Source organism: Callithrix jacchus, chromosome 7 (assembly GCF_049354715.1).
Source record: "Callithrix jacchus isolate 240 chromosome 7, calJac240_pri, whole genome shotgun sequence".
Taxonomy (NCBI): Eukaryota; Metazoa; Chordata; class Mammalia; order Primates; family Cebidae; genus Callithrix; species Callithrix jacchus.
In genome coordinates, this window is record NC_133508.1 from 154,027,604 (window position 1) to 154,051,395 (window position 23,792).

General features: G+C 41.4%; 1 protein-coding gene across 9 annotated transcripts in view; it reads left to right on the forward strand.

The window, feature by feature from the left end:
- The window catches only part of SLC22A15 (solute carrier family 22 member 15), a 91,315-nt gene that overhangs the window by 49,389 nt on the left and 18,134 nt on the right, over positions 1-23,792 (forward strand). For 7 of the 9 annotated variants that reach the window (XR_004727280.3, XR_013520360.1, XR_004727279.3 and 4 more), the window contains 4 exons: positions 1,839-1,968; positions 6,605-6,820; positions 10,410-10,550; positions 16,793-16,878. Coding sequence is in view for 3 of the 9 variants with exons in the window: in XM_035252565.3 (XP_035108456.1) it covers positions 1,839-1,968; positions 6,605-6,820; positions 10,410-10,550; positions 16,793-16,878 (573 nt within the window). In the remaining 6 variants the exon portion in view is untranslated. The remainder of the gene's footprint in view (positions 1-1,838; positions 1,969-6,604; positions 6,821-10,409; positions 10,551-16,792; positions 16,879-23,792) is intronic. The other 2 variants (XR_013520362.1, XM_035252566.3) reach the window with 1 other exon arrangement.

The window sequence follows — 23,792 nt, forward strand, 5'->3', positions numbered from 1 at the left end:
AGCTTCCTCTGCGTAGTCAGAGACAAGGCCCAGCAACTCCAAGTCTAGTATTTAAAATCTTGGGTTAGGCCCCTGATTGGCTCAGCTGATTGGGATCACCCTGCAGTTAGAGAAACTATAATTGGCAGGCCCCGTTTGAACTACAGAGATGAAGTCAGGGAAGTCAGTTCTCCAACAGTGGGTGGGGCCTTTTTGGAATTCAGAAGGAGTACCAGTTAGAAAATATTCCATGATAGATTCAACAGGAGGCTTTCAGATGGCCTTTTTTTTTGAGGTTAATAAATAGAAGGGCTAAATCCAGATTATAGTAGGACACTACAACCAACATTTGTATAACATGCATTATTTCATCTGAAACCAATAAAAACTACCCTTTGAGGTGGGCATTATTATTTCTATTTCACCAGTCATTAAAATGAGGCTCAGGGACATTTAGTGATTTGCCCAAGGTCAGAGTGGTATGTAGCAGAACTAGGATCTGAACTCGGTCCCTCTGAAACCATCTCATCCTCTGGGCTTTCTTGTTTTTGCCTCCATTGTTGTCAAGACTGTTCTGAGGAATGACAGATAAGAAGTCTTATTCTTGGAAGCCAGGAGCTGTTTGATCTACAGCAATGAACCTATAGTAGCTATTGACTGTCTTACATTTCCAGGAAACTCACACCATCCTCATCTCACTACTCATGGGACCGCATATTCTGAACATGCTGTCACATCAGCTTCCCTGTCTAGCTCCCCCTTTCCTCACTAGGTCAAACAGTATACAAGCTTATTTGTTATAAAGTAATAAGCTATGGATAGGAATCAAAGGAAACACTTGTCTTACAAGCTTATTACTTTTGTAACACGATCAACAAAGTTTTGTTACTGAGGAATGCCCATAGAAATTGCCTTTCTGTAGAGGGGAGATAGAAGAGAAGAATGGTGCAGGATGCAGGCTTCTCTGTCAGACAGGCCTGGGCACAAGTCCTGGCCTTGCTACCTACAGCTCTGTGTCCTTAGGCAGCTTTCCTTAACCACTGTGAGCTATTTTCCACTTCAGTATATGGTTGATGACGGTACCTGCTTCATAGGACAATGTGCGTGAAAGCATTATGCTCAATAAATATTACTACCACTAGTAGCGATGCTGCAGTCACAGAAAGTGTGTCAGAGGTATAGTTTGCAAGAATGTTGGGCAAGCCTGTGGGTTTAATACCCGTCTCAATATTTATTTCGAAAAGCATAAGATTCTTTACAGTTCTATGGTCGCTATTTTTCCAGCAGTACACTGACAAAAATCTGTGCTTAAGGGAGCTTATTTTCTGCTTGGGAAAGACAGACAAGAAACAAATACAAAATGTCATGTATCCTCTGGTAATAAATTAAGTAGAGAAGGCAGTAGGGAGAATTAGGAGAATGGGTTGTGATTCAAGAAACTTCAAGGAGAGCCTCTGTGATAAAGATTAAGTTCTCATATGACGATAACCTCATGACCTAAACACCATATTGCTCATATGGCAAAAAGTATTTCCAAGCCTCAGCCACTGGTTCAGGCAAATGTCAGTACAACAGGCAACGCAGAAAGCATTTGGACAAACTCTTAAAATTTATATGCCCCCATATGGTCTGTATTTTTCATCTGTCTTCCCTCATTTCCACTAATTTTCTGGCCTCTATGATACTTTCATTCTCTAATGTTGAACTTAGTGTAGGTTTTTTTTTTCTTTTCTGGTGTTCCTCTTATGCCAGATAGGGCTGACATCTTACCGGGAAGAAATGGGCTCTGTGACTTGGGGTTGGAAATGGTGCTGCAGATGGTGCTTTCTCCAGTGACAGTTCTCTTTTCCCTGGATTAGGATCGATTGGCGGCCTCTTCTTTGCAGTTGGCATTGCCCAGTATGCCCTTTTAGGGTACTTCATCCGCTCCTGGAGGACGCTAGCTGTTCTGGTTAACCTGCAGGGAACAGTGGTCTTTCTCTTATCTTTGTAAGTAGTCTTTCCTCTTAGAGTTTTAATTTAATAAGCCAAAGCAATGTCTTAATAGGATATGGGTCAATGAGCAGCGTTATTCCCTTTCAGGAGCTTGCCTGCACTGACTTTGGTGAAGAACTAAATTCTGCAAGTGCTCCAATTCTTGGCAGCTCCTGGGAAGAGAGACGCTTAATTAATTCAGAATGCAGGTATCCCTTGTTTAAAGTAACCTCTCAATAGACTGCATTGTAACCTTCACATTGTTGGCATAGGCAACCAGTGGCTTTTTTAACCTAACACCCCAACCTTAAAGGTCTTCTGGCTGGATCACATCATGTGCTAGGTGTGTGACAGGTATGATTTTGTAGAGCAGTGTATTCTTATTGGATGTGTAGTGACAACGGGTCATCCTACAGATGAGTGTCATTTCAGGGCCTCAAAGTGTCGACTCTGGAAGAGTCTCAGATATGGGAGAAATCCTTAAGAGTGCAGGGCTTCATAGCAGTGCCAGGATGATTCCCTGGTCAGGGAAGGACCCTATAAATAACTGCCCATGGCAAGGTGTCATACCGTGGCCCTCTAAGAGACCCAGATGTTACAAGGCAAGCCATCAACCTAGCCCATTTCACCAGAAGTTTTAATGTGATATATGAAAGGCTTTTCTTCCCTGAGATATCAGATCTCTAATGAGAATCATCAAAATCTTTGACATAAACAAAATTTTCAGCCAATAATTCCTGCTTTCATCTATGCCATAAAGCGAAAGCGACCTGTAGTAGTGTTTTAATTCAGATAGCTCTTTAATTTAGTAGCTCTTTATCCACGTTCTACACTGAGATTTGGTGGGGACTAAACTGAAATTTTTCATACTATTTTTGAGCAAGAGAATATTAAGTGAAAAAATGAATACAGTTGAAATAGCCTATATTTTAAAAACAAAATTTATTAAATATATTTTTACTTATATGAATTTGAATGAGATAATTTTATTAGAAAGGGAAGCTAATATGATTTTATTAATTTGTATATTATAAATTTTTGAAAGTAATAAATGGGTGCCTGCTTTATTACTTAGACTTAATAAACATTCATGTAGATATTGATGAATAAATAAATTTTCTCTTAAAATATTTAGTAAGTTTCCTCCTTCTCCGTCCTGTCTGGCTCTCATCTCCCCTTCAGTAGCAGCACCAGTTCACTGGATGATCTGAGCTGTTCTGCTTTTCGTTTTTTAAATATAGTCTGAGTTAGTTACTGCTTAGCACTAAGTGGAGACATCACCTCACCAGGAAGTGAGTTCAGGTCGTGAAAAATAAAAAGGAGAGAGAAAAGAACTCATGAGATTTAAATATATGCTTACTCCGCTAGGCCTGGAACGTAAGGCTTCACACAGTCAGCCTCCAATTTATCTTTCCTAATTTATTCCCATCCCATGTTCAGGCACACTGCTCTACTTGTTCCTTAGGCTTTTCCACTCCGTGCCGCTACTCAGTGCTGTGCCTGCTTTTTCGACAATCTTCTGTCCAGATCCTCTTATTAACAAGTACTCCACCATCCTGATTTGCTCAAATGCTGTCCACTCCGTCTTTTCCTGATCATAGCCTCAGCTACAAGTCATTCTTTCTTTTGTGAATTCCACAGTGTTCACCCATACCTTTTGGGTGGTCCTTGTGTTTCTGCCTCATACTGGAGCTACGTTCTCTCTTTCTAAACTGAGAGCTCTCCAACAGCAGCAGGCTCTTTGCTCCATGATTACGTTTCCCCCAGTACCAAAGCCCGGGGTTTCCACACAGTAGATCCTCGAACATTGCACAGATGTTGGCGCAGAAACATTTGGAGTCGCATTCAGAATTTTTCATCAGCAACATAGGAAGTCACATTATATACCTTACTTGTTTACCAGAAACATTTTTATCTGACTTAAAAATTTCTTATTTTCACAATACTTCAATTTGAGATTTACTTTTTTCCTGAAAACCAGGGTTCCCTTAATTTCACGATATTTAGGGAGCATTTTTGAATGGGGCAACATTGTGAAATGAGCATTTTAGCTTTCAAAGGAGCCCATGACACAGATGACCCTGCTGCTATGTAGAAGACAGCATGATCAGAGGCCTGCTCACTTTTTTAAAACATGTCTTACTGTTTGTATGTATAGTCTGCATGTGTTGGAACTCTGATTTCCAAATCTGTCCACTGGCAACTAGGTGACTCTATTCATAAGCAAGCTTATTGGCCTCTCAAAGTGCAGAGAAATATAAGGCCTTAAGTTTTCATGATCAAGAGAAACCCTTCGCCAGGTGGAAATAGTTTTACTAACTCAGAGCCAAATTTCTAGCCTTAGTTTCTCTCAAATATCATCTTTAAAATGATTTATAAAGCTTTAAAAGTAATTTTTATTTCTTATAAACAATTTTGAAAACACAGAGAGGCTAAGGGTAGGGGTAAATGATTTATGTAACCCGAAGATAATGACTGTGAGTATTTTAACATATTTTCTGTTGTTTCTTTTTCTTTTCTTTTCTTTTTTTGAGACAGAGTTTTGCTCTTGTTGCCCAGTCTGGAGTGCAATGGCATGATCTTGGCTTACTGCAGCCTCCACCTCCCAGGTTCAAGTGATTCTCCTGCCTCAGCCTCCTGAGTAGCTGGGATCACAGGCACCTGCCACCACACCTGGCTGTTTTTGTATTTTTAGTAGAGATGGGGTTTTTCCATGTTGGTCAGGCTGGTCTCAGACTCCCAACCTCAAGTGATCCTTCTGCCTTGGCCTCCCAAAGTGCTAGGATTACAGGTGTGAGGCACTGTACCCAGCTGTGTTTCTTTTTTACTCCTCCCAATCCTCCCCAAAATAATTAATTTTTATTATCATATGTTTTTTCTATATATTTATAAATAGTCCTCTTTCATTTAGACATAATCAAGTGGTTTCACATGACAGCTCCTAAATGGCCCTGTGGATAGGGCCAATTAATCCCACTCATAATCTGCAGATCTAACTTCAACAGAACAATGTTTCACTTGATTATTAATTTGTTTGTCAGTAATAATAATCAAATGGCAATGAAGAAGTAAATGAAAGGGTTTTTCAGGATGTTGTAGATGGCCTTTGTTCCTGCTTTTGCTGACAATCAAGTATCATGCATGAATATTCCTTCACCCAGTAGCAAAGCTCCTGGGAAGATTCCTGCCTTTTAGTTTCCAGTGTCTTTCCTTTCAGCACCTATGACATTGCTCTGTACAAAACTGAAATGTTCAGTAAATGGTTTTTGACAGACTGGCTGTCCATTAAGTTTCCAAATCCTGTAGTGTTTGCTGCTAATTCACTATCCTTATTAGAAGGCAGAGTGAATTCTCTGAAGCACCTTAAATAGCCAGTCTTATTCATCTAAGTTTCATTTTAGGCAAATAATGTCAAATGAGATTTAAAAAAGAAAACCAAAACCTTGATTTGGGTCTTGAAAACAAGGCTTCCATATCCCTGGATTGGTTTTCTCTTTGGGAAGTCCTCTCAAAGTGTAGGCAAAATGGGGAAGAGGCAAAAAGATACATAATAGATAAGTTTTAAAACTGTTTGGCTATATCAGTGGCAATATAACTGTCCAACACTTTATAGTTATATTAGAAAGTAACTGTGGTTTTGTAACTAGAAGTTGGCCAGGAAATAACGTTATTCTTTAAGTCTTAGGGGACCAGGAAATATCCTCAGGACATATGAAAGCCAGCGTGTCAGGTGATCTGAGTATTTTGAAGCAACAAACACTCAAAAGTAGCTTTGGTAAACTTGGTTTCATCTTTACGTGTGGTCTTAAAATAATCTCTACCTCCCACATAACGTCACACTGTTAAAAACATTTCAGTTTAAACTTTTTTTCCGGTGAGATAATAAAGATTTCTATCTTCTTTGTGAGGCTTTTCCAGAACTTAAAAAAAAAAAAAAAAAACAGGCCGGGCGCGGTGGCTCACACCTGTAATCCCAGCACTTTGGGAGGCCGAGGCGGGTGGATCATGAGGTCAAGAGATCGAGACCATCCTGGTCAACATGGTGAGACCCCGTCTCTACTAAAGATACAAAAAATTAGCTGGGCATGGTGGCGCGTACCTGTAATCCCAGCTACTCGGGAGGCTGAGGCAGGAGAATTGCCTGAACCCAGGAGGCGGAGATTGTGCTGAGCCGACATTGCGCCATTGCACTCCAGCCTGGGTCACAAGAGCGAAACTCTGTCTCAAAAAAAAAAAAAAAAACAACCCAGTGTCTCCACAGTTATTATTCAGACGACACTCGGCTAGGATTTAGAGCCAGGCCTCTGACCCATGCTTTATGAAGAATTTTCATTATCCAGTCCTATAGCTTTAACATATTAAAATTCACATACTAAGTTTATTTAAAAATAAATGCATACTGTTTGCTTTTTTAACTGCAATTGTAAAAGCATGTTCTTGGTTTTCAGCAATAAAGTAGACTACCATTTAATGTTAGCATGCTGTTGAAAATAGCCCTTTCTATTGCATAGGTCACTGGGAGAGCCAATCTTTAAGTCTAACGTGGAATCCATTTGTGGTGCAGGAATCTGCGTACTGAGTAGGTGATTTGTCTCCTTCCTGTGCACGTGTACCTATATGAATATACAGCCTTTAATGACATCTCTTTCAGATTCATTCCTGAATCACCTCGTTGGTTATACTCCCAGGGTCGACTGAGTGAGGCTGAAGAGGCGCTGTACCTCATTGCCAAGAGGAATCGCAAAGTCAAGTGCACCTTCTCACTAACACACCCAGCCAACAGGAGCTGCAGAGAGACTGGAAGTTTCCTGGGTCTGTTTCGTTACCGGGTCCTCTTAGGACACACTCTGATCCTGATGTTCATCTGGTAATTATACTAAAGCCTGTTCTGTTGCTCTTTATGGTTGCTAAAGCTTCTCTTGATATCCTGCTCCTTCTTCAGGCCTACAGAGAATTTTACCTCTTTGTTAGCTTGAGGTGGTTTTCTCAAAAGCAAGGCCCTGATCCTTAGCACCTGGTGTTCTGCTTGTCTTTCTCAAGCAGCAGGTGATGGTGCCTGATGGGCAGGTCCACTGAGCTTGAGTAAGGAGACATTGGAAGCATGTCTTTGCTCTTGAGATATTTATCATAAATATTTAAGCCTCCCTGCCCCTTCCCCTTCCCCTGCAAAAAAGGAAAGAAAGCAAACAAGCATGCCAGAAATAGAAGAGTTTCTAAATAGGACTTTAAAAGTCCTTACCTTTCGTGTTGGCATCAAGCAGTTTGCTAGCACATTCTGATTGTGGTGCTCCATGCTACATTTTCTGTGGTAGTCCCACTCACTCACTCACTGAGGTGGGTTAAATATGATCCCTTGTACAGATGGAACCCCAGGAGTTTGAAGTGATAAACCCTAAGCCACATATGTAAATCAGTGATTGAACTGATGAGCACTCTCTGAACCTGATTTTTCTGGTTGTTTAGCTTATTTCCAGCTGCCTCTCAAAATGCTCTCAGCATAAGTTGCATTCAGTGGTTCTAGATGGTTTCGTTTAAAGAATGAAGTTGTAGAAAGAGGAGAAATGGATGGGTGCATACAATTTGTGGATTACGCATGTGTTTTGATATTGTACATAACTACTAACGTGCCATAAATGTTATCTGGGCAAAGTCATACCTGCTAGCCTACAGGACTGCTTTGCTGTGGCTTATATGTATTTGCCATGAAACCTGCATGGAACACTACATTTCCTGCAGGGATAGAGAAAAGTGATTTTATCTGAAAGTGATCTTCTGTATAAAGCTCCAAAGAACAGGAGCTTTAGAATAAGAAGCTGCAAAGATGTTTTTCTATATCATATTTTTTCTACCCAAGCAGTGGCTACCACCTGTATGGCTGTGGGCCATGTTAACCAGCCACTGCTTTCCCTCCCAGAACCATCACAGTCCTAGGAATATCACAGATGCGTAATAAATGTTGAGGCTTGGAGGCATGGAGATTAAGAGAACCGTTCAAAGCCAAAGCTGACAACACATACAGGGGCTGCTAATTTGAGGTTCTACCTATTCAAAAGCAAATACTTACAAAGTATGTTCAGGTACTTACGGCTCCATAGAACTTTGCATTTGCAAAGCACATAGACAGCCTGTGCCTTGGGGGAACCACCTACTTGTTGCAGATTATTCGCTATTTTTCTTTTTCCCCCACGTATATTAACTTCTGGGTTCTAGCCTTCGATGGATAACAAACAAACCCTAGACTTAGGGCCGGGAGACTGTCCCTGTTCATTTTATTTCTTACACAGCCAAATAAACTTCTTCCCCGAAGCTGAGAATGTTAAAACATGTGATAATAAAGACAGTCATTCCATATATTGCTGTTCTTTTTGAAGATGCTATAAAATTCTAAAATCTTTTCTGTGGATCTGCCATTCAAGAAAGCCTTAACTGGGGATTCAAATTATACCTCTGTGTTAAACGTGTTTCTTTGGTTATTTTCCACAGTAGTGCCTTTTTAAATAGTTCTTTGATACTCTAAATATACTGTTAAATATTACGCAAGCATTTTAAATTTTGTATGGGGGTCATAAAGAGGATTGAAATGATTTTAATAGCTGTAATTATGGATCCCAATGACCAACTCTGATGAAGGCAACTTGCAGAGCAGAGGCCCAGCCCTGGGGACAATGGGACCTTCCATTTTTCATGCTCTCCCAGTCCTCTCTCTCCCCAGCTGGGAACTAAATTCCAGTATTGTCCTGAGCTGGCTTGTCTATTCTTGCCCTGATTTGATACTGTCACAGCTTGATTCAAATAGGGGTGTGTGTGTGTGTGTGTGTGTGTGTGTGTGTGTGTGTGTGTTCATGGCTGGAATTTCTATTGTAAATGCAGAACAGACACACAGAAAACTGACTGGGAAATAGCATTATGTAAGCAGAAAGTCTCTCCTGGAGGTGGAAAGGATTTAAAAACATTTTAGAAAACTGCATGCATTTAAATTCATTTAGCCTTCTGCTTCCATGCAAGGTACCTGGGAGACGGTGAGAATAGACCATGTAGTGTCACCTTGCATCCTTACATGTGATGTCCTGGCTGCAGTCCTGCCCATTCTCCTTGGTATATGAATAACACTTCATCTCAGTAAGAAGTCATGCGTAATACTTCTGGCTCATTTGCTAGGGAGGGATGAACTGCTTCTGGCTTATTTGCTAGGGAGGGCTGGACTGCTAACCACTCCAGCTTGAGGGTCTCTCTTCCTTACATCTCTCTCTACTTACAGTACCATAGCCTGGGGTATTTGGCCCACTTCTGAGATTAAGCAGAGATGGAAATAAAACTTTGCCTTTCCTGATTGATCTCATTATAGCCATAGCTCATTAGAATTTCTCTAAGGAAAACTAAAGAGAAGCAAATGAGAATGTTCCCTTAATAAACTCTGATCAAACTGCGCTGCAAAAGCATAAAAACTGATTAACTTAACAAAGGTTGGGTGTTTTACTGCTTGTATAAAAATTGATGGTTTACCAAATATATTCATATTTTTGTAAAGCCCAGTTTCAGGGTTTTATTTTTGTTAATTTTTTGTTTGTTTTATTGTAATAATGCAGTTTCCTAGGCATAGAAGTTCCTACCACCACCTTTACTGTGTTTGAGGAAGCCCTGAATTGGATCTTCAGGTTGACACTTGGCTTCCTCAGCACTTTAGTTCCAGGATTGTAGGAGAGAGGCTTGGTGCCTGGCACAATGCCTGCCACCCAAGAGGTGTTCCCTAAGTATTTGTTTCAGGAACGGTATACACAAATAAATTTTGACTTTTCAAGTGACCCTTCCTCAGTTGATCCTTCTAGAAGATCCTGCCTTTGCTGTGACCTTTAATTTTTCTTACCTGTTCTGGGAGTCCATAGCATGTGCACCTGCTGAATGCAGGATGGGGTTAAAATGGGAAGTATCTGGATCATTGGGGATTGAAGTGCCAGTCATTTCTGGCCAGTGGGTGACCCACTGAAGAACCAGCCACTTCTCAGCTCACATTCTTAAGACCATTCTCTGTTGACTTTCTCCATGGGGGTTCTTTTTTAGAATCATTTTGATAATATTACGATTGTCTCTAGCAAGTGTTCCATAAATTGGTGCATTAATAAAGAATAGGGTCATTGTGTTCTATTAATTGCAGAAATGCTTGCTGAAAGCACATACAATGTCTTTCTTCTTTAAGGGGCTGGCCATCCATTTGATTTAAATAACGTATAGACATAGCTCAAATTATTTCCAAGGCCCCATTATTTTTTGTTTTTTTTTCACTAGTGTTGAAATTTGTATTGCGATAGAAAAATTAGTAGGAGGGACAAGCTTATTGCCTGCAGCAGATTAAGCAGTTACATTGAACCAGTATTTGAATCTTCTCTGGCAAATTTTTATGTGCTTTTCTGTTGTCCTTCTTTTCTTTTACCTCCTGGTCCTTTGACTCCCAATTGCAGGTTTGTGTGCAGCTTGGTGTATTATGGCCTAACTCTGAGTGCGGGTGATCTAGGTGGAAGTATTTATGCCAACCTGGCCCTGTCTGGCCTCATAGAGATTCCATCTTACCCTCTCTGCATCTACTTGATTAACCAAAAATGGTGAGTAGGTGTGGATGAACATGAAGTGCACCGCGGAGAATGCACACATACACACATAGACCCTCTGATGTACGTGCATACCTTGATGGTGTTGTCGTATGCAGTATCTGCTGATTGCTCTGTGGTAATTAGAGTTTCTTTCCATCTAAAACCAGAACTCGTTTCATGGTGCAGTATTTCTTGAGTTTCATGTTTACAAGTTTTAATATAGGTGTCAATTCAATGTTGAATACTGAAATCTGAGACAGTACTGAGTATTACCAGCAGAGGGTTTGTGAGTATTACCAGCAGAGGGTTTGTGGGTATTACCAGCAGAGGGTTTGTGAGTGTTACCAGCAGAGGGTTTGTGAGTATTACCAGCAGAGGGTTTGTGGGTATTACCAGCACAGGGTTTGTGGGTGTTACCAGCAGAGGGTTTGTGGGTGTTACCAGCAGAGGGTTTGTGAGTATTACCAGCAGAGGGTTTGTGGGTATTACCAGCAGAGGGTTTGTGAGTATTACCAGCAGAGGGTGTGTGAGTATTACCAGCAGAGGGTGTGTGAGTATTACCAGCGGCGGATCTGTGGGTATTACCAGCGGCGGATCTGTGGGTATTACCAGCAGAGGGCGGATCTGTGGGTATTACCAGCAGAGGGCGGATCTGTGGGTATTACCAGCAGAGGGCGGATCTGTGGGTATTACCAGCAGAGGGCGGATCTGTGGGTATTACCAGCAGAGGGCGGGTCTGTGGGTATTACCAGCAGAGGGCGGATCTGTGGGTATTACCAGCAGAGGGCGGATCTGTGGGTATTACCAGCAGAGGGCGGGTCTGTGGGTATTACCAGCGGCGGGTCTGTGGGTATTACCAGCACAGGGTTTGTGAGTATTACCAGCACAGGGTTTGTGGGTGTTACCAGCACAGGGTTTGTGGGTGTTACCAGCACAGGGTTTGTGGGTGTTACCAGCTCAGGGTTTGTGAGTGTTACCAGCAGAGGGTGTGTGGGTATTACCAGCACAGGGTTTGTGAGTATTACCAGCAGAGGGTGTGTGGGTATTACCAGCAGCGGGTTTGTGAGTGTTACCAGCAGCGGGTTTGTGAGTATTACCAGCAGCGGGTTTGTGAGTATTACCAGCAGAGGGTTTGTGAGTATTACCAGCAGCGGGTTTGTGAGTATTACCAGCACAGGGTTTGTGAGTGTTACCAGCAGAGGGTTTGTGAGTGTTACCAGCAGCGGGTTTGTGAGTATTACCAGCAGAGGGTTTGTGAGTATTACCAGCAGAGGGTGTGTGGGTATTACCAGCACAGGGTTTGTGAGTATTACCAGCAGCGGGTTTGTGAGTATTACCAGCAGAGGGTTTGTGAGTATTACCAGCAGAGGGTTTGTGAGTATTACCAGCAGAGGGTTTGTGGGTGTTACCAGCAGAGGGTTTGTGAGTGTTACCAGCACAGGGTTTGTGGGTGTTACCAGCAGAGGGTTTGTGAGTGTTACCAGCAGAGGGTTTGTGAGTATTACCAGCAGCGGGTTTGTGAGTATTACCAGCAGCGGGTTTGTGAGTATTACCAGCAGAGGGTTTGTGAGTGTTACCAGCAGAGGGTTTGTGGGTGTTACCAGCAGAGGGTTTGTGAGTATTACCAGCAGAGGGTTTGTGAGTGTTACCAGCACAGGGTTTGTGGGTGTTACCAGCAGAGGGTTTGTGAGTGTTACCAGCAGAGGGTTTGTGGGTGTTACCAGCAGAGGGTTTGTGAGTATTACCAGCAGCGGGTTTGTGAGTATTACCAGCAGAGGGTTTGTGAGTGTTACCAGCAGAGGGTTTGTGAGTGTTACCAGCAGAGGGTTTGTGAGTGTTACCAGCAGAGGGTTTGTGAGTATTACCAGCAGAGGGTTTGTGAGTGTTACCAGCAGAGGGTTTGTGAGTGTTACCAGCAGAGGGTTTGTGAGTATTACCAGCACCGGGTTTGTGAGTGTTACCAGCAGAGGGTTTGTGAGTGTTACCAGCAGCGGGTTTGTGAGTATTACCAGCAGCGGGTTTGTGAGTATTACCAGCAGAGGGTTTGTGAGTATTACCAGCAGAGGGTTTGTGAGTATTACCAGCAGAGGGTGTGTGGGTGTTACCAGCACAGGGTTTGTGGGTGTTATACCAGCAGAGGGTTTGTGGGTGTTATACCAGCACAGGGTTTGTGAGTGTTACCAGCACAGGGTTTGTGAGTGTTACCAGCAGAGGGTTTGTGAGTGTTACCAGCAGAGGGTTTGTGAGTGTTACCAGCAGAGGGTTTGTGAGTATTACCAGCAGAGGGTTTGTGAGTATTACCAGCAGAGGGTTTGTCAGTATTACCAGCACAGGGTTTGTGAGTATTACCAGCAGAGGGTTTGTGGGTGTTACCAGCAGAGGGTTTGTGAGTGTTACCAGCACAGGGTTTGTGGGTGTTACCAGCAGAGGGTTTGTGAGTGTTACCAGCAGAGGGTTTGTGAGTGTTACCAGCAGAGGGTTTGTGAGTGTTACCAGCAGAGGGTTTGTGAGTATTACCAGCAGAGGGTTTGTGAGTATTACCAGCAGAGGGTTTGTCAGTATTACCAGCACAGGGTTTGTGAGTATTACCAGCAGAGGGTTTGTGGGTGTTACCAGCAGAGGGTTTGTGAGTGTTACCAGCACAGGGTTTGTGGGTGTTACCAGCAGAGGGTTTGTGAGTGTTACCAGCAGAGGGTTTGTGAGTATTACCAGCAGCGGGTTTGTGAGTATTACCAGCAGCGGGTTTGTGAGTATTACCAGCAGAGGGTTTGTGAGTGTTACCAGCAGAGGGTTTGTGGGTGTTACCAGCAGAGGGTTTGTGAGTATTACCAGCAGAGGGTTTGTGAGTATTACCAGCAGAGGGTTTGTGAGTGTTACCAGCAGAGGGTTTGTGAGTGTTACCAGCAGAGGGTTTGTGAGTATTACCAGCACCGGGTTTGTGAGTGTTACCAGCAGAGGGTTTGTGAGTGTTACCAGCAGCGGGTTTGTGAGTATTACCAGCAGCGGGTTTGTGAGTATTACCAGCAGAGGGTTTGTGAGTATTACCAGCAGAGGGTTTGTGAGTATTACCAGCAGAGGGTGTGTGGGTATTACCAGCACAGGGTTTGTGGGTGTTATACCAGCAGAGGGTTTGTGGGTGTTATACCAGCACAGGGTTTGTGAGTGTTACCAGCACAGGGTTTGTGAGTGTTACCAGCACAGGGTTTGTGAGTGTTACCAGCAGAGGGTGTGTGAGTATTACCAGCAGAGGGTGTGTGGGTATTACCAGCACAGGGTTTGTGGGTGTTATACCAGCAGAGGGTTTGTGGGTGTTATACCAGCACAGGGTTTGTGAGTGTTACCAGCACAGGGTTTGTGAGTGTTACCAGCACAGGGTTTGTGAGTGTTACCAGCAGAGGGTTTGTGGGTGTTACCAGCAGAGGGTTTGTGGGTGTTACCAGCACAGGGTTTGTGGGTGTTATACCAGCAGAGGGTTTGTGGGTGTTATACCAGCACAGGGTTTGTGAGTGTTACCAGCACAGGGTTTGTGAGTGTTACCAGCAGAGGGTTTGTGAGTGTTACCAGCAGAGGGTTTGTGAGTATTACCAGCAGAGGGTTTGTGAGTATTACCAGCACAGGGTTTGTGAGTATTACCAGCAGAGGGTTTGTGAGTGTTACCAGCACAGGGTTTGTGGGTGTTACCAGCAGAGGGTTTGTGAGTGTTACCAGCACAGGGTTTGTGGGTGTTACCAGCAGAGGGTTTGTGAGTGTTACCAGCACAGGGTTTGTGGGTGTTACCAGCAGAGGGTTTGTGGGTGTTACCAGCAGAGGGTTTGTGAGTATTACCAGCAGAGGGTGTGTGGGTATTACCAGCAGAGGGTTTGTGAGTGTTACCAGCACAGGGTTTGTGAGTGTTACCAGCACAGGGTTTGTGAGTGTTACCAGCAGAGGGTTTGTGAGTATTACCAGCAGAGGGTTTGTGAGTGTTACCAGCACAGGGTTTGTGAGTATTACCAGCAGAGGGTTTGTGAGTGTTACCAGCACAGGGTTTGTGAGTATTACCAGCAGAGGGTTTGTGAGTATTACCAGCAGAGGGTTTGTGAGTATTACCAGCAGAGGGTTTGTCAGTATTACCAGCACAGGGTTTGTGAGTATTACCAGCACAGGGTTTGTGAGTATTACCAGCAGAGGGTTTGTGGGTGTTACCAGCAGAGGGTTTGTGAGTGTTACCAGCAGAGGGTTTGTGGGTGTTATACCAGCAGAGGGTTTGTGAGTGTTACCAGCACAGGGTTTGTGAGTATTACCAGCAGAGGGTTTGTGAGTGTTACCAGCAGCGGGTTTGTGAGTGTTACCAGCACAGGGTTTGTGAGTATTACCAGCAGAGGGTTTGTTGGTGTTACCAGCAGAGGGTTTGTGGGTGTTACAAGCAGCGGGTTTATGAGTGTTACCAGCAGCGGGTTTGTGAGTATTACCAGCACAGGGTTTGTGGGTGTTACCAGCACAGGGTTTGTGGGTGTTACCAGCACAGGGTTTGTGAGTATTACCAGCAGTGGGTTTGTGGGTGTTACCAGCAGCGGGTTTGTGAGTAGTCTGTGTGTAGTTTGTTAGTCACAGGAGCTGAGATTATTAGCTCTATGTAGATGAAACTCCATAAACCCAATTAGCAATAAATATGTAGAAGTTCTTACAAGAAGACAAAGAATTAAAGGAACTAGAATAACTTTTCTTATCTTCTAAGGCCCACCGTACTTTGTTGAGGAGGCAGAAGATATCCTGCTTTCGCTGCTCATTGTCAGTGGGCACAGTTTTGAGATAGAATTTAAACATTATTTCATAGAGCACCCTTTCTTCAATTTTTGAGATTGCTTCTGTTACTTAGCCCCTGACCAGGCCACCAAAAATCTCATTCTGTGCGAGGTAGGAATCGGTGGAATTATGCCATTTCTTTTTCTCTAGAAATCATCATTCCAGCCAGACTCAGAATCCCTTTGGCATTGTGTTTTATTTCCTTGTCATCATGTTTTAGCCTAGAGTGTTTTGAAGGGCAGGTTTGGATTCTGTTAAATTGAAGGCTCATCTCCCAGGGACGGTTCCCAGTTGCGTCTGCTGATCCCTGTGGTAGAGGCTACAGCTTACTCTCATCATGGTCCAAGAGCTAGATCAGGTATTGCATTCAGAAATCTTTCCCAGCACCCCCAGTTGTGCCAGGCACCTCTCCTTCGTGCTGCTCTAGCACCCTGTGCGTACCTCTGGGGCCACTTAGAGTGTTATAAGGAAGCCGCCCATGGGGGTATCCTATGTGTCTTTACATCTCTGGTGCCTGCCTAGCATGGTGTGTGTTACTTGAAAGGCCTTCCATATTGACCGTTAAATTAAATGAAATAACCTGTAAAAGAAGACTCGAGGCCTTCTTAGCACCACCCAGAGTTAGATTACAATCTGAAGCAGAGGGAAGGAATGCTACCTTTGTGATCAGGCAGACCTGAATCCAGATCTAGTCTTTGCCATGTGTTAGTTGTATGACTTTGACAAGTTCCTTCACTAAGTATCCCCTCGTACTTATCTATCCTCAAACTAGGGATTGTAAAATTTGCTGGCAAAATTATCAAAATTATTGAGGGATCCTAGTAAAAGTACCTAGCATGTTGTAAGCCTCTAGAAAAGGGAGACTTATTAATGTTAATATCTTTCTTCCAAGTCTAGGGCTCTTATTTGAAAATCGCTTCTCTCAATAAAGTGTGAAATAACATTTTACTTATTTCTAACCCACTGACACATTTTTTTTCTGTTTGTATTTTTAAAAGAGATACTCTTAGAAAAATGCCAAAACTTTAAACTGCATGAAATTCAGGTAACCAGATAATAAAGGGAGCTGTCAGACTGTTCTCCCTGTTTCAGTTTCATTCTCTAAAAGACGGAGAATATAATAGTACATGCCTACAGGCTTTGTATTGGGATTAAATAAGATAATAGATGGTAAACATTTACAGCAGTGCCTGAAATATAGTTAATACTCATGGAAATAGATTGAATGACATTATGTTCTTTTCCCACACAAATCACTTAATCCTGCCATCCGACAACTTTCTCTTTGTTTAATGGTTATTTATTTTGAGTCCTAATCAGTTTCCTATCACTCACCTTTGCCACTCACACCTTAAGAGGAGATGAACATATATCATGAAACTGAAGATTTTTAAGCAAGAAGGTTGGGAAGAAATATATGAATTTGTAAGGTTCTTAAGAGAACTGTGTAATTTCTTTCTATTGTCCAGGTTTGGTCGGAAACGAACATTGTCAGCATTTCTGTGCCTAGGAGGACTGGCTTGTCTTATTGTAATGTTTCTTCCAGAAAAGAAAGGTATGCCTTTCAAATTTCTACAAGGGTTTTGAACAGTGCTTCTATTCCAATGAATTAGAATATAGTGGAGAGATGACCATATGGCATGCATCATTTCTGTGATTGCATATTGTTTAGCAATTGTATGGGGTATAATGGCCAGATTCTTTCCATTGCTTCAGCTATTCTCTGGGTGAATAATGTGCTTAGAGGTGCACTATTAATTCTTTCAGGCTATTAAGCGACCATCTGGGGTGACTGAGATGTAGTATTGGTGATGTTAGAGTTGTTTATTTGATGATGAGGAGGACTGATTAGTTCTCCACAGAAAGAAACTTCATCCAAGGTTGCAAATTGCACTCCTCATTCCAGCCAACCATAAGATTGGAGATTAGAGCCACTGGTTCTCAAAGGTGGCTTTGGTACCCCTCAACATCTCCACCAAGACTCTCAAAGCACTCCAACAAGAACAAGAACAATGGGAATAGTATTCACTGTTAGTGACAATGGATATTCTCTTAGTCTTATATAAAGTGTGACAACACCTAGTTAGGAATCTGGTATTTTTATATATGTGTAGCTTTGCTAAGCAAAGACAGCTTCAAGAAGGATACCTTTGGCATTCTGATGTAACCTGATTGCTGCCCCTGTGTAGACATTCGCTAGCTATTGCTGGTTTTCAATCTCTTTTTTCACTAGCACATCTAAGGTATGCCAGCGATTGCCTTGGGAACTGTGATTCTCAAGAAGGAGGAGTGAGTCACAACAACTCTCTGATGCTGGAGCATTTGAACAAAAGCCCTGTCTTTCTTAAGGGCTTTTAAATTTTGCTAGGGCTCTGTTATGGAGCTTGCACTGCAGGTGGCAATCATTATGAGACGGTCTGATGTAAAGTTTTCATAACTACTGGAGATGCATCAAGAATCATTTTTTGTCAGAGTATATCATGTATTAAATACTCCTTTGGTAACTTGCTTCTCCTGTGGTTCATTTGTGCATGTCTCATTCAAGACCCCGAGGCCGTGTGTTCTCTCTGTGTTGTAACCCTCCAGTATACCCTCTCTGCTGTTGATTGCCGCCCGAGGTTCTATGCTTTGAGTCTAGAGTGTAATCTGCTCAGTACTTAGTTTACCCAGTACTTAGAACAGCTTTCAAGTGATTTTCATAGAATCGTGGAAACTAGAGAACTGAGTAAATGTGCCCATTTTTATTCTCTAAGCAAATGGGGGAGGAGGAGCTCCCCGGCTACTGCCCTGCCGTAGGTTTGTAGAAGTAGACGCTCAGTTTTGCTTGTCTTCCGGTAAGACAGCGATGGACTTCAAATAGGTGTAGTTTTATATTCAGCGGATTCTGTTTTGCATAGGCACCTTGATAATTCAGTTTTTGTTTGTTTTGTTTTACCTGCAACAGTCCAGCATTCTGTTTATTGCCTCATGAAGAAAAACTTTTTGCTGTTCCTGTAAACACACCTGTAACCTATCACACCTCCATAAGCCAGGCCAATTAATGTCTTTCCTCCCTCCCACTTATTTGCACACTCCAGGTAACCCATCCCCTAGGACTCTGCATGTAGCTCTTTCTTGAAATGATCTCTTCTTATAAATAACAAGACAAAAATCCACAGTGAAGGCAGATGTATGGCCTTCCCTCCAGACCTCTGTTTGACTACAACCTGTTCTAAGAGAGCAGCTTGAACCCTTTGTGGATTGTTCCCGTTGGTGGACGCTGAATGAGGAACAACATAGCAGAGTATCTTTGGCACTCCATGAATGTGCCTCAGGAGTATGGTATACTCAGAAAACGTGGATGTATGGTCTGTTTTTAAAGATTTCTTAGCTGGGCATGGTGGCTTACACCTGTAATCCTAGCACTTTGGGATGCCGAGGCAAGTGGATCACCTGAGGCCAGGAGTTCGAGGCCACCTAAGGTCAGGAGTTTGAGAAAAGCCTGGCCAACATGGTGACACCCCATCTCTACTAAAAATACAAAAATTAGCTGGGCATGGTAGCAGATGCCTGTAATCCCAGCTACTAGGGAAGCTGAGGCAGGAGAATCACTTGAAACCAGGAGGCGGAGGTTGCAGTGAGCCTAGATGGTGCCATTGCATTCCAGCCTCGGTGACAAGAGCAAAATTCTGTCTCAATTGAAAAGAAAAAAAGGATTTCCAAGGAAATTATTTGTATTTTTAATATTTCCATTACTTAATTTTAATAAATTATTTCTCTATTTAATAACCATTCTATTAAAATTATCCTCCTCCACTACCATTGAGCCCATTTCCTTTCATTTAATTCATTACTAGAGAGTGAACATATGGTCACCTTTTTTGTGTAATCCTTTCTATGCTTGCAAAGTCTTCCAGCTATGCCTGAATTTTCTCTTTCTTGAGTTAAATAATATTTGTTCTTCTCAAACTTTCTTTAAACCTTTTGTATTTATTCTTTAAAATATTTTGATGACTTTTTTTAAATCTCAAGTTTTTCTAAGGTTTAGGCTACATTTGTAACAATTCTGGTAAGTACATATAAAGAAAATAACCTAGAAGTTTGAGAAATTCTGTAGCATCTCGTGTTAGTTTGGAGATTCCTCATTTTCTGTTTGCATTTTGCATTCCTTTGCCCTCACTTTTCCTTACCAAACATGCCTTTATTCTCTCCTTTCTGCCAACTCAGGTGACCCTCTACCCACCAATATTTTTGAGCACCTGTATTTGATTGTGGTTTTCTGTGTCAGAAGCATTGTTCAGACCATGAAAGTGTATCTCTAGAAGAGATACCCAGTAAGCCAGAAAATAGATTTTTTGGCATTCCTCAGCCTATGGTTTATAATTATTAGACGGAAGCATCCTGCCCAGTACATATTTGCATGCTGGTTGGCCTTCAAGTAAATGTTCTCCTCTGGGAGTAATATTAGCAGGTAGCCACTAATGTTTTTCCCAGTTTAGTAATCAGACATTTTTACCTGAACTCAGTGCTTGCTTGGAGGATTCTAATTAAGCTTACAACACTAGCTACTACACTATTTTTAAGTGTTAATCAAGTGCTGCATTCTCTTTATATACAGAATGTATTATATATTATCCCCATTTTAGAAGGAAACAAAAGCTCAGATTGGTCAAGCAACTTGTCCAGGGTTGCAAAGCAAGTAAATAGCACATCCAGGATTCAGATTCTTTCCAACTCTAAAGTCAGTGCTATTTTGGGAATGCTGTTTTCTCCTCTTAGAAAAGAGAGAGTTTTTTGTGTTTTGTTTTGAGACAGGGTCTCGCTCTGTTGGTCACTGCAATGGTGTGATCATAGCTCACTGCAGCCTTGACCTCTCGGGCTCAGGCAGTCCTACCACCTCAGTCTCCTGAGTAGTTGGGACTGCGGGCATGAGCCACCCATGCCAGGGTAATTTTTAAATTTTTTCATAGAGATGGTGTCACCCTATGTGGCCCAGGCTGGTCTGGAACTCCTGGTCTCAAGTGATTCTCCTGCCTTGGCCTCCCAAAGTGCTGGGATTATAATCATGACCACCATGCCTGGCCAGATAAGAGTTTAGAACCAAAGTATTTATTGCATAGTGAAGCTGAAGTGAGAGGATTAATGCTGCCTGATTAAAGCCAGTTCTTAACTTTTTAGTATGCAGCCTGATGGGAATTGGCCAGTGTTGAAGAACCTGGGTTGTTAGAGTGATATTGATGAGGTTTATGGCAGTTGTGATCCTGCCAGAAAACCTGAACACTAGGAGGTCGTGTCATGTGACTAGATAAACACATTTCTTAGTGAGGGAGTGTCCTGGACTCAGACCTAGTGGAACCTTTACATTTCATTTCTTTTCCTAACCTTGGTCTGCCCATTTCTTTGTTTGACTTTTCAAGTAGTGTCTGTGATACAAAAGATACTATTCATAAACAAAATCTAGTTCCTGGTCTCCAAGAGTTTACAATCTAATGAGAGAAATGAGGGATTCAAAAATAATAATAAAAGATAGTACTGTATGAGAATTGACAACAAAATGCTATGGGAACTTTAAGCTCAGGCTGTGATAGTGATGGAGACCAGCTGACCTCCTGCTTTAAACAACCATAGAACCAGATAAAATGTATATAAGAAATGTGAATTTTCAGACACTGAACAATAGACTGTAGGACAGACAGTGATCCCTGAGAGAAGAAAATAAACAAATTTGGCTCTGGAAATGTCCTAGCTCAGAGTTGCCAAACCACAGTGCAGGGAAGGGAAGCCCAACAAATCACAGCATTCTTACCAAACTGAAGAAACAGAAATTGAAGCTCAGGGAAACCAAGATGTCTGGAATTTGCTGAGCAAAATACTGGAGGGTAGTAGGATACACAGAGGAAGAACTCCAGAGGTCTGCAGAAGAAACCTCTGAGTCTTTGGCTGCCTACTGATCTGAGTGTGCATTTGAAGAAACTACTGAGGCCAGGGGGAGACCACCAGAAAGTAGCAGGCAGAACACTCCCTGGCTTGTTAAATCCATGAATGGTTTGTATTCTCTTCAACCAGTCACAGAACATTGGATAGAGACTTCTGGGTCAAAGTAGTTTTAGGAAAAGGCTGTTCTCTTATTTATTTATTTATTTATTGCCATAAAAGTACTTAAAAACAAAACTCAGAAAGATCAACAGATTCCAAGTAACTTAACTGCATCACAGAACAAAGACCAAGAAGACTTAAAGGAACAGTAAGTCCAGCACCCCCCCCAAAAAATAAATAAATAACATTAGTATGTAGCCTACAGTCAAAATCACCAGGCATGCAAATAAGCAGGAAAATACCTCCCACAAGTAAAAGAAAATAAAACAAAGCCAAAAATGCACAGATGATAGAATTAAGAGACAAGAATATTAAAACAGCTATTATAAATGTACTCCATGTGCTTAACAATGCAAGCAGAGTACAAGCAGAGAAGTCAAAGCCGTGAAAAAGACACACTTTCATCTAGAGATGAAGCATAATATATTATTAATTTATGAAAAATACAGTAGATGAGATTAACAACAGGTTCTACACTAACCAGAAGAAAAGATCAGTTAAAGACATTTAAAAAACTATACAAATTGAAACCAAAAAATTGAATAAAAAACTACAAAACATCAGCGAGTTGTGAGACAATATTAAGTGGCCTACATATGTGTAATATTAGTCTTAGAAGGAGGGGAATAAAGAAAAAGTATTTGCAGCAATGCTCAAATGCTTTGCAAATTTGATAAAAACTATAAACACATAATAAAGTCAGTTCATCAAGAAGATAGAATAGTTTTAACTGTGTATACTTGTAATAAATTTAAGGTACTTGAAGCAAAAACATATAGAATTGAAAGGTGAAATAGACAAATCCAAAAAATAGATTCTTCAGTATCACTTTCTCAATGACTGATAGAAAATATAGAAAAAACTTGATAGAAAAGATTGATAGAAAAATATAGACTTGAACAACCAGTATGACCTGATTTATAAGTCACTCTAGCCTAAACCAGTAGAATATGTTTTCCGTTTCGAGTGCACACAGAACATTTGCCAAGGGAGACCATATTCTAGGCCATAAAACAAGTTTTACTAAGTTTAGAAGAATTGAAAACTTACAAAAACAAGTTAGTTGACCAGAGTAGAATTAAAGTAAAAATCAACAACAGAAAGATACCTGGAAGATCCTCAAATATATGGATATGAAACAACACCCTCCTAAAAACGTGGATTAAAGAAAAAAATCATCAGGAAAACTGGAAAATATTTTAAATTGAACAATAAAATACACTGTCTCAGCTGGGTGCAGTGGCTCATATGTATAATCCCAGCACTTTGGGAGGCCAAGACAGGTGGATCACTTGAGATCTGGAGTTCGAGACCAACCTGGCCAACAAGGTGAAACACTATCTCTACTAAAAATACACAAAAAATTAGCTGGTCATGGTGGTGCATACCTGTGATCCTAGTTGGGAGGTGAAGGAATCAGAATTGCTTGAACCTGGGAGGCGGAGGTTACGGTGAGCCTAGAATGTGCCACTGCACTCCAGCCTGGGTGACAAAGTGAGACTGTGTCTCAAAAAAATATAAGTATACTGTATCAAACTTTATGGGAAGCAGATAAAGTAATGCTTAGAAAGAAATTTGTATAATTCTTTTAAGTATCAGAAAAAAGGAACTTTTAAAATTAATGATCTAAGCTTCCAACTTAAGAAAGTAGATAACAAATTTTTAAAAAGAAGAGCAAAATTAAGCACTATTCAAGAAAAAAATAATAGCTATAAAAGAAAGAAAATCAATGGAATGAAAACAAAAACAATGGAGAAAAATCAATGAAACCAAAAGCTGGTTGTTTAAGACCAATCAAATTATTAAACCTCTAACCAAGACAATAAAGAGAAAAGAGAGAAGACACACATTACCAGTATCTGGATTGAAAGAGGAGACATCACTACAGAACCTATAGGCATTAAAAAGGGAATATTATGAAAATTTTTATGTCAATAAATTCAACTTAGGTTAAATGGATAAATTTCTTGAAAGATACAAACTACCAAAGGTTACCTAAAAACATATAGATAACCTGAATAGCACTATATCAACTAAAAAATATAGAATTTGTCATTTAAAAGATTCCCATAAAGAGAATTCCAGGCCCAGATGGCTTTGCTGGTAAATTCTATGAAACACAAAAGAAATGGCATCAGTTTTACACACTTTTCCAGAAATAAAGAGGAGAAAAAAACTCTCCCAACCTAGCCTCTAAGTGCCAGCAATTACCTTGGTACCTAAACCAAACAAAATAAAGACATTATAAGAAAAGAAAACCACAGATCAATCTCTCTCATTAATATAGATGTAAAAATCTTTAACAAAATATTATCAAATTGAATTCAGCACTGCATAAAAAAGGCAATACATCATGACTAAGCAACTTTTATCCCACAAATTCAAAAGCCAATT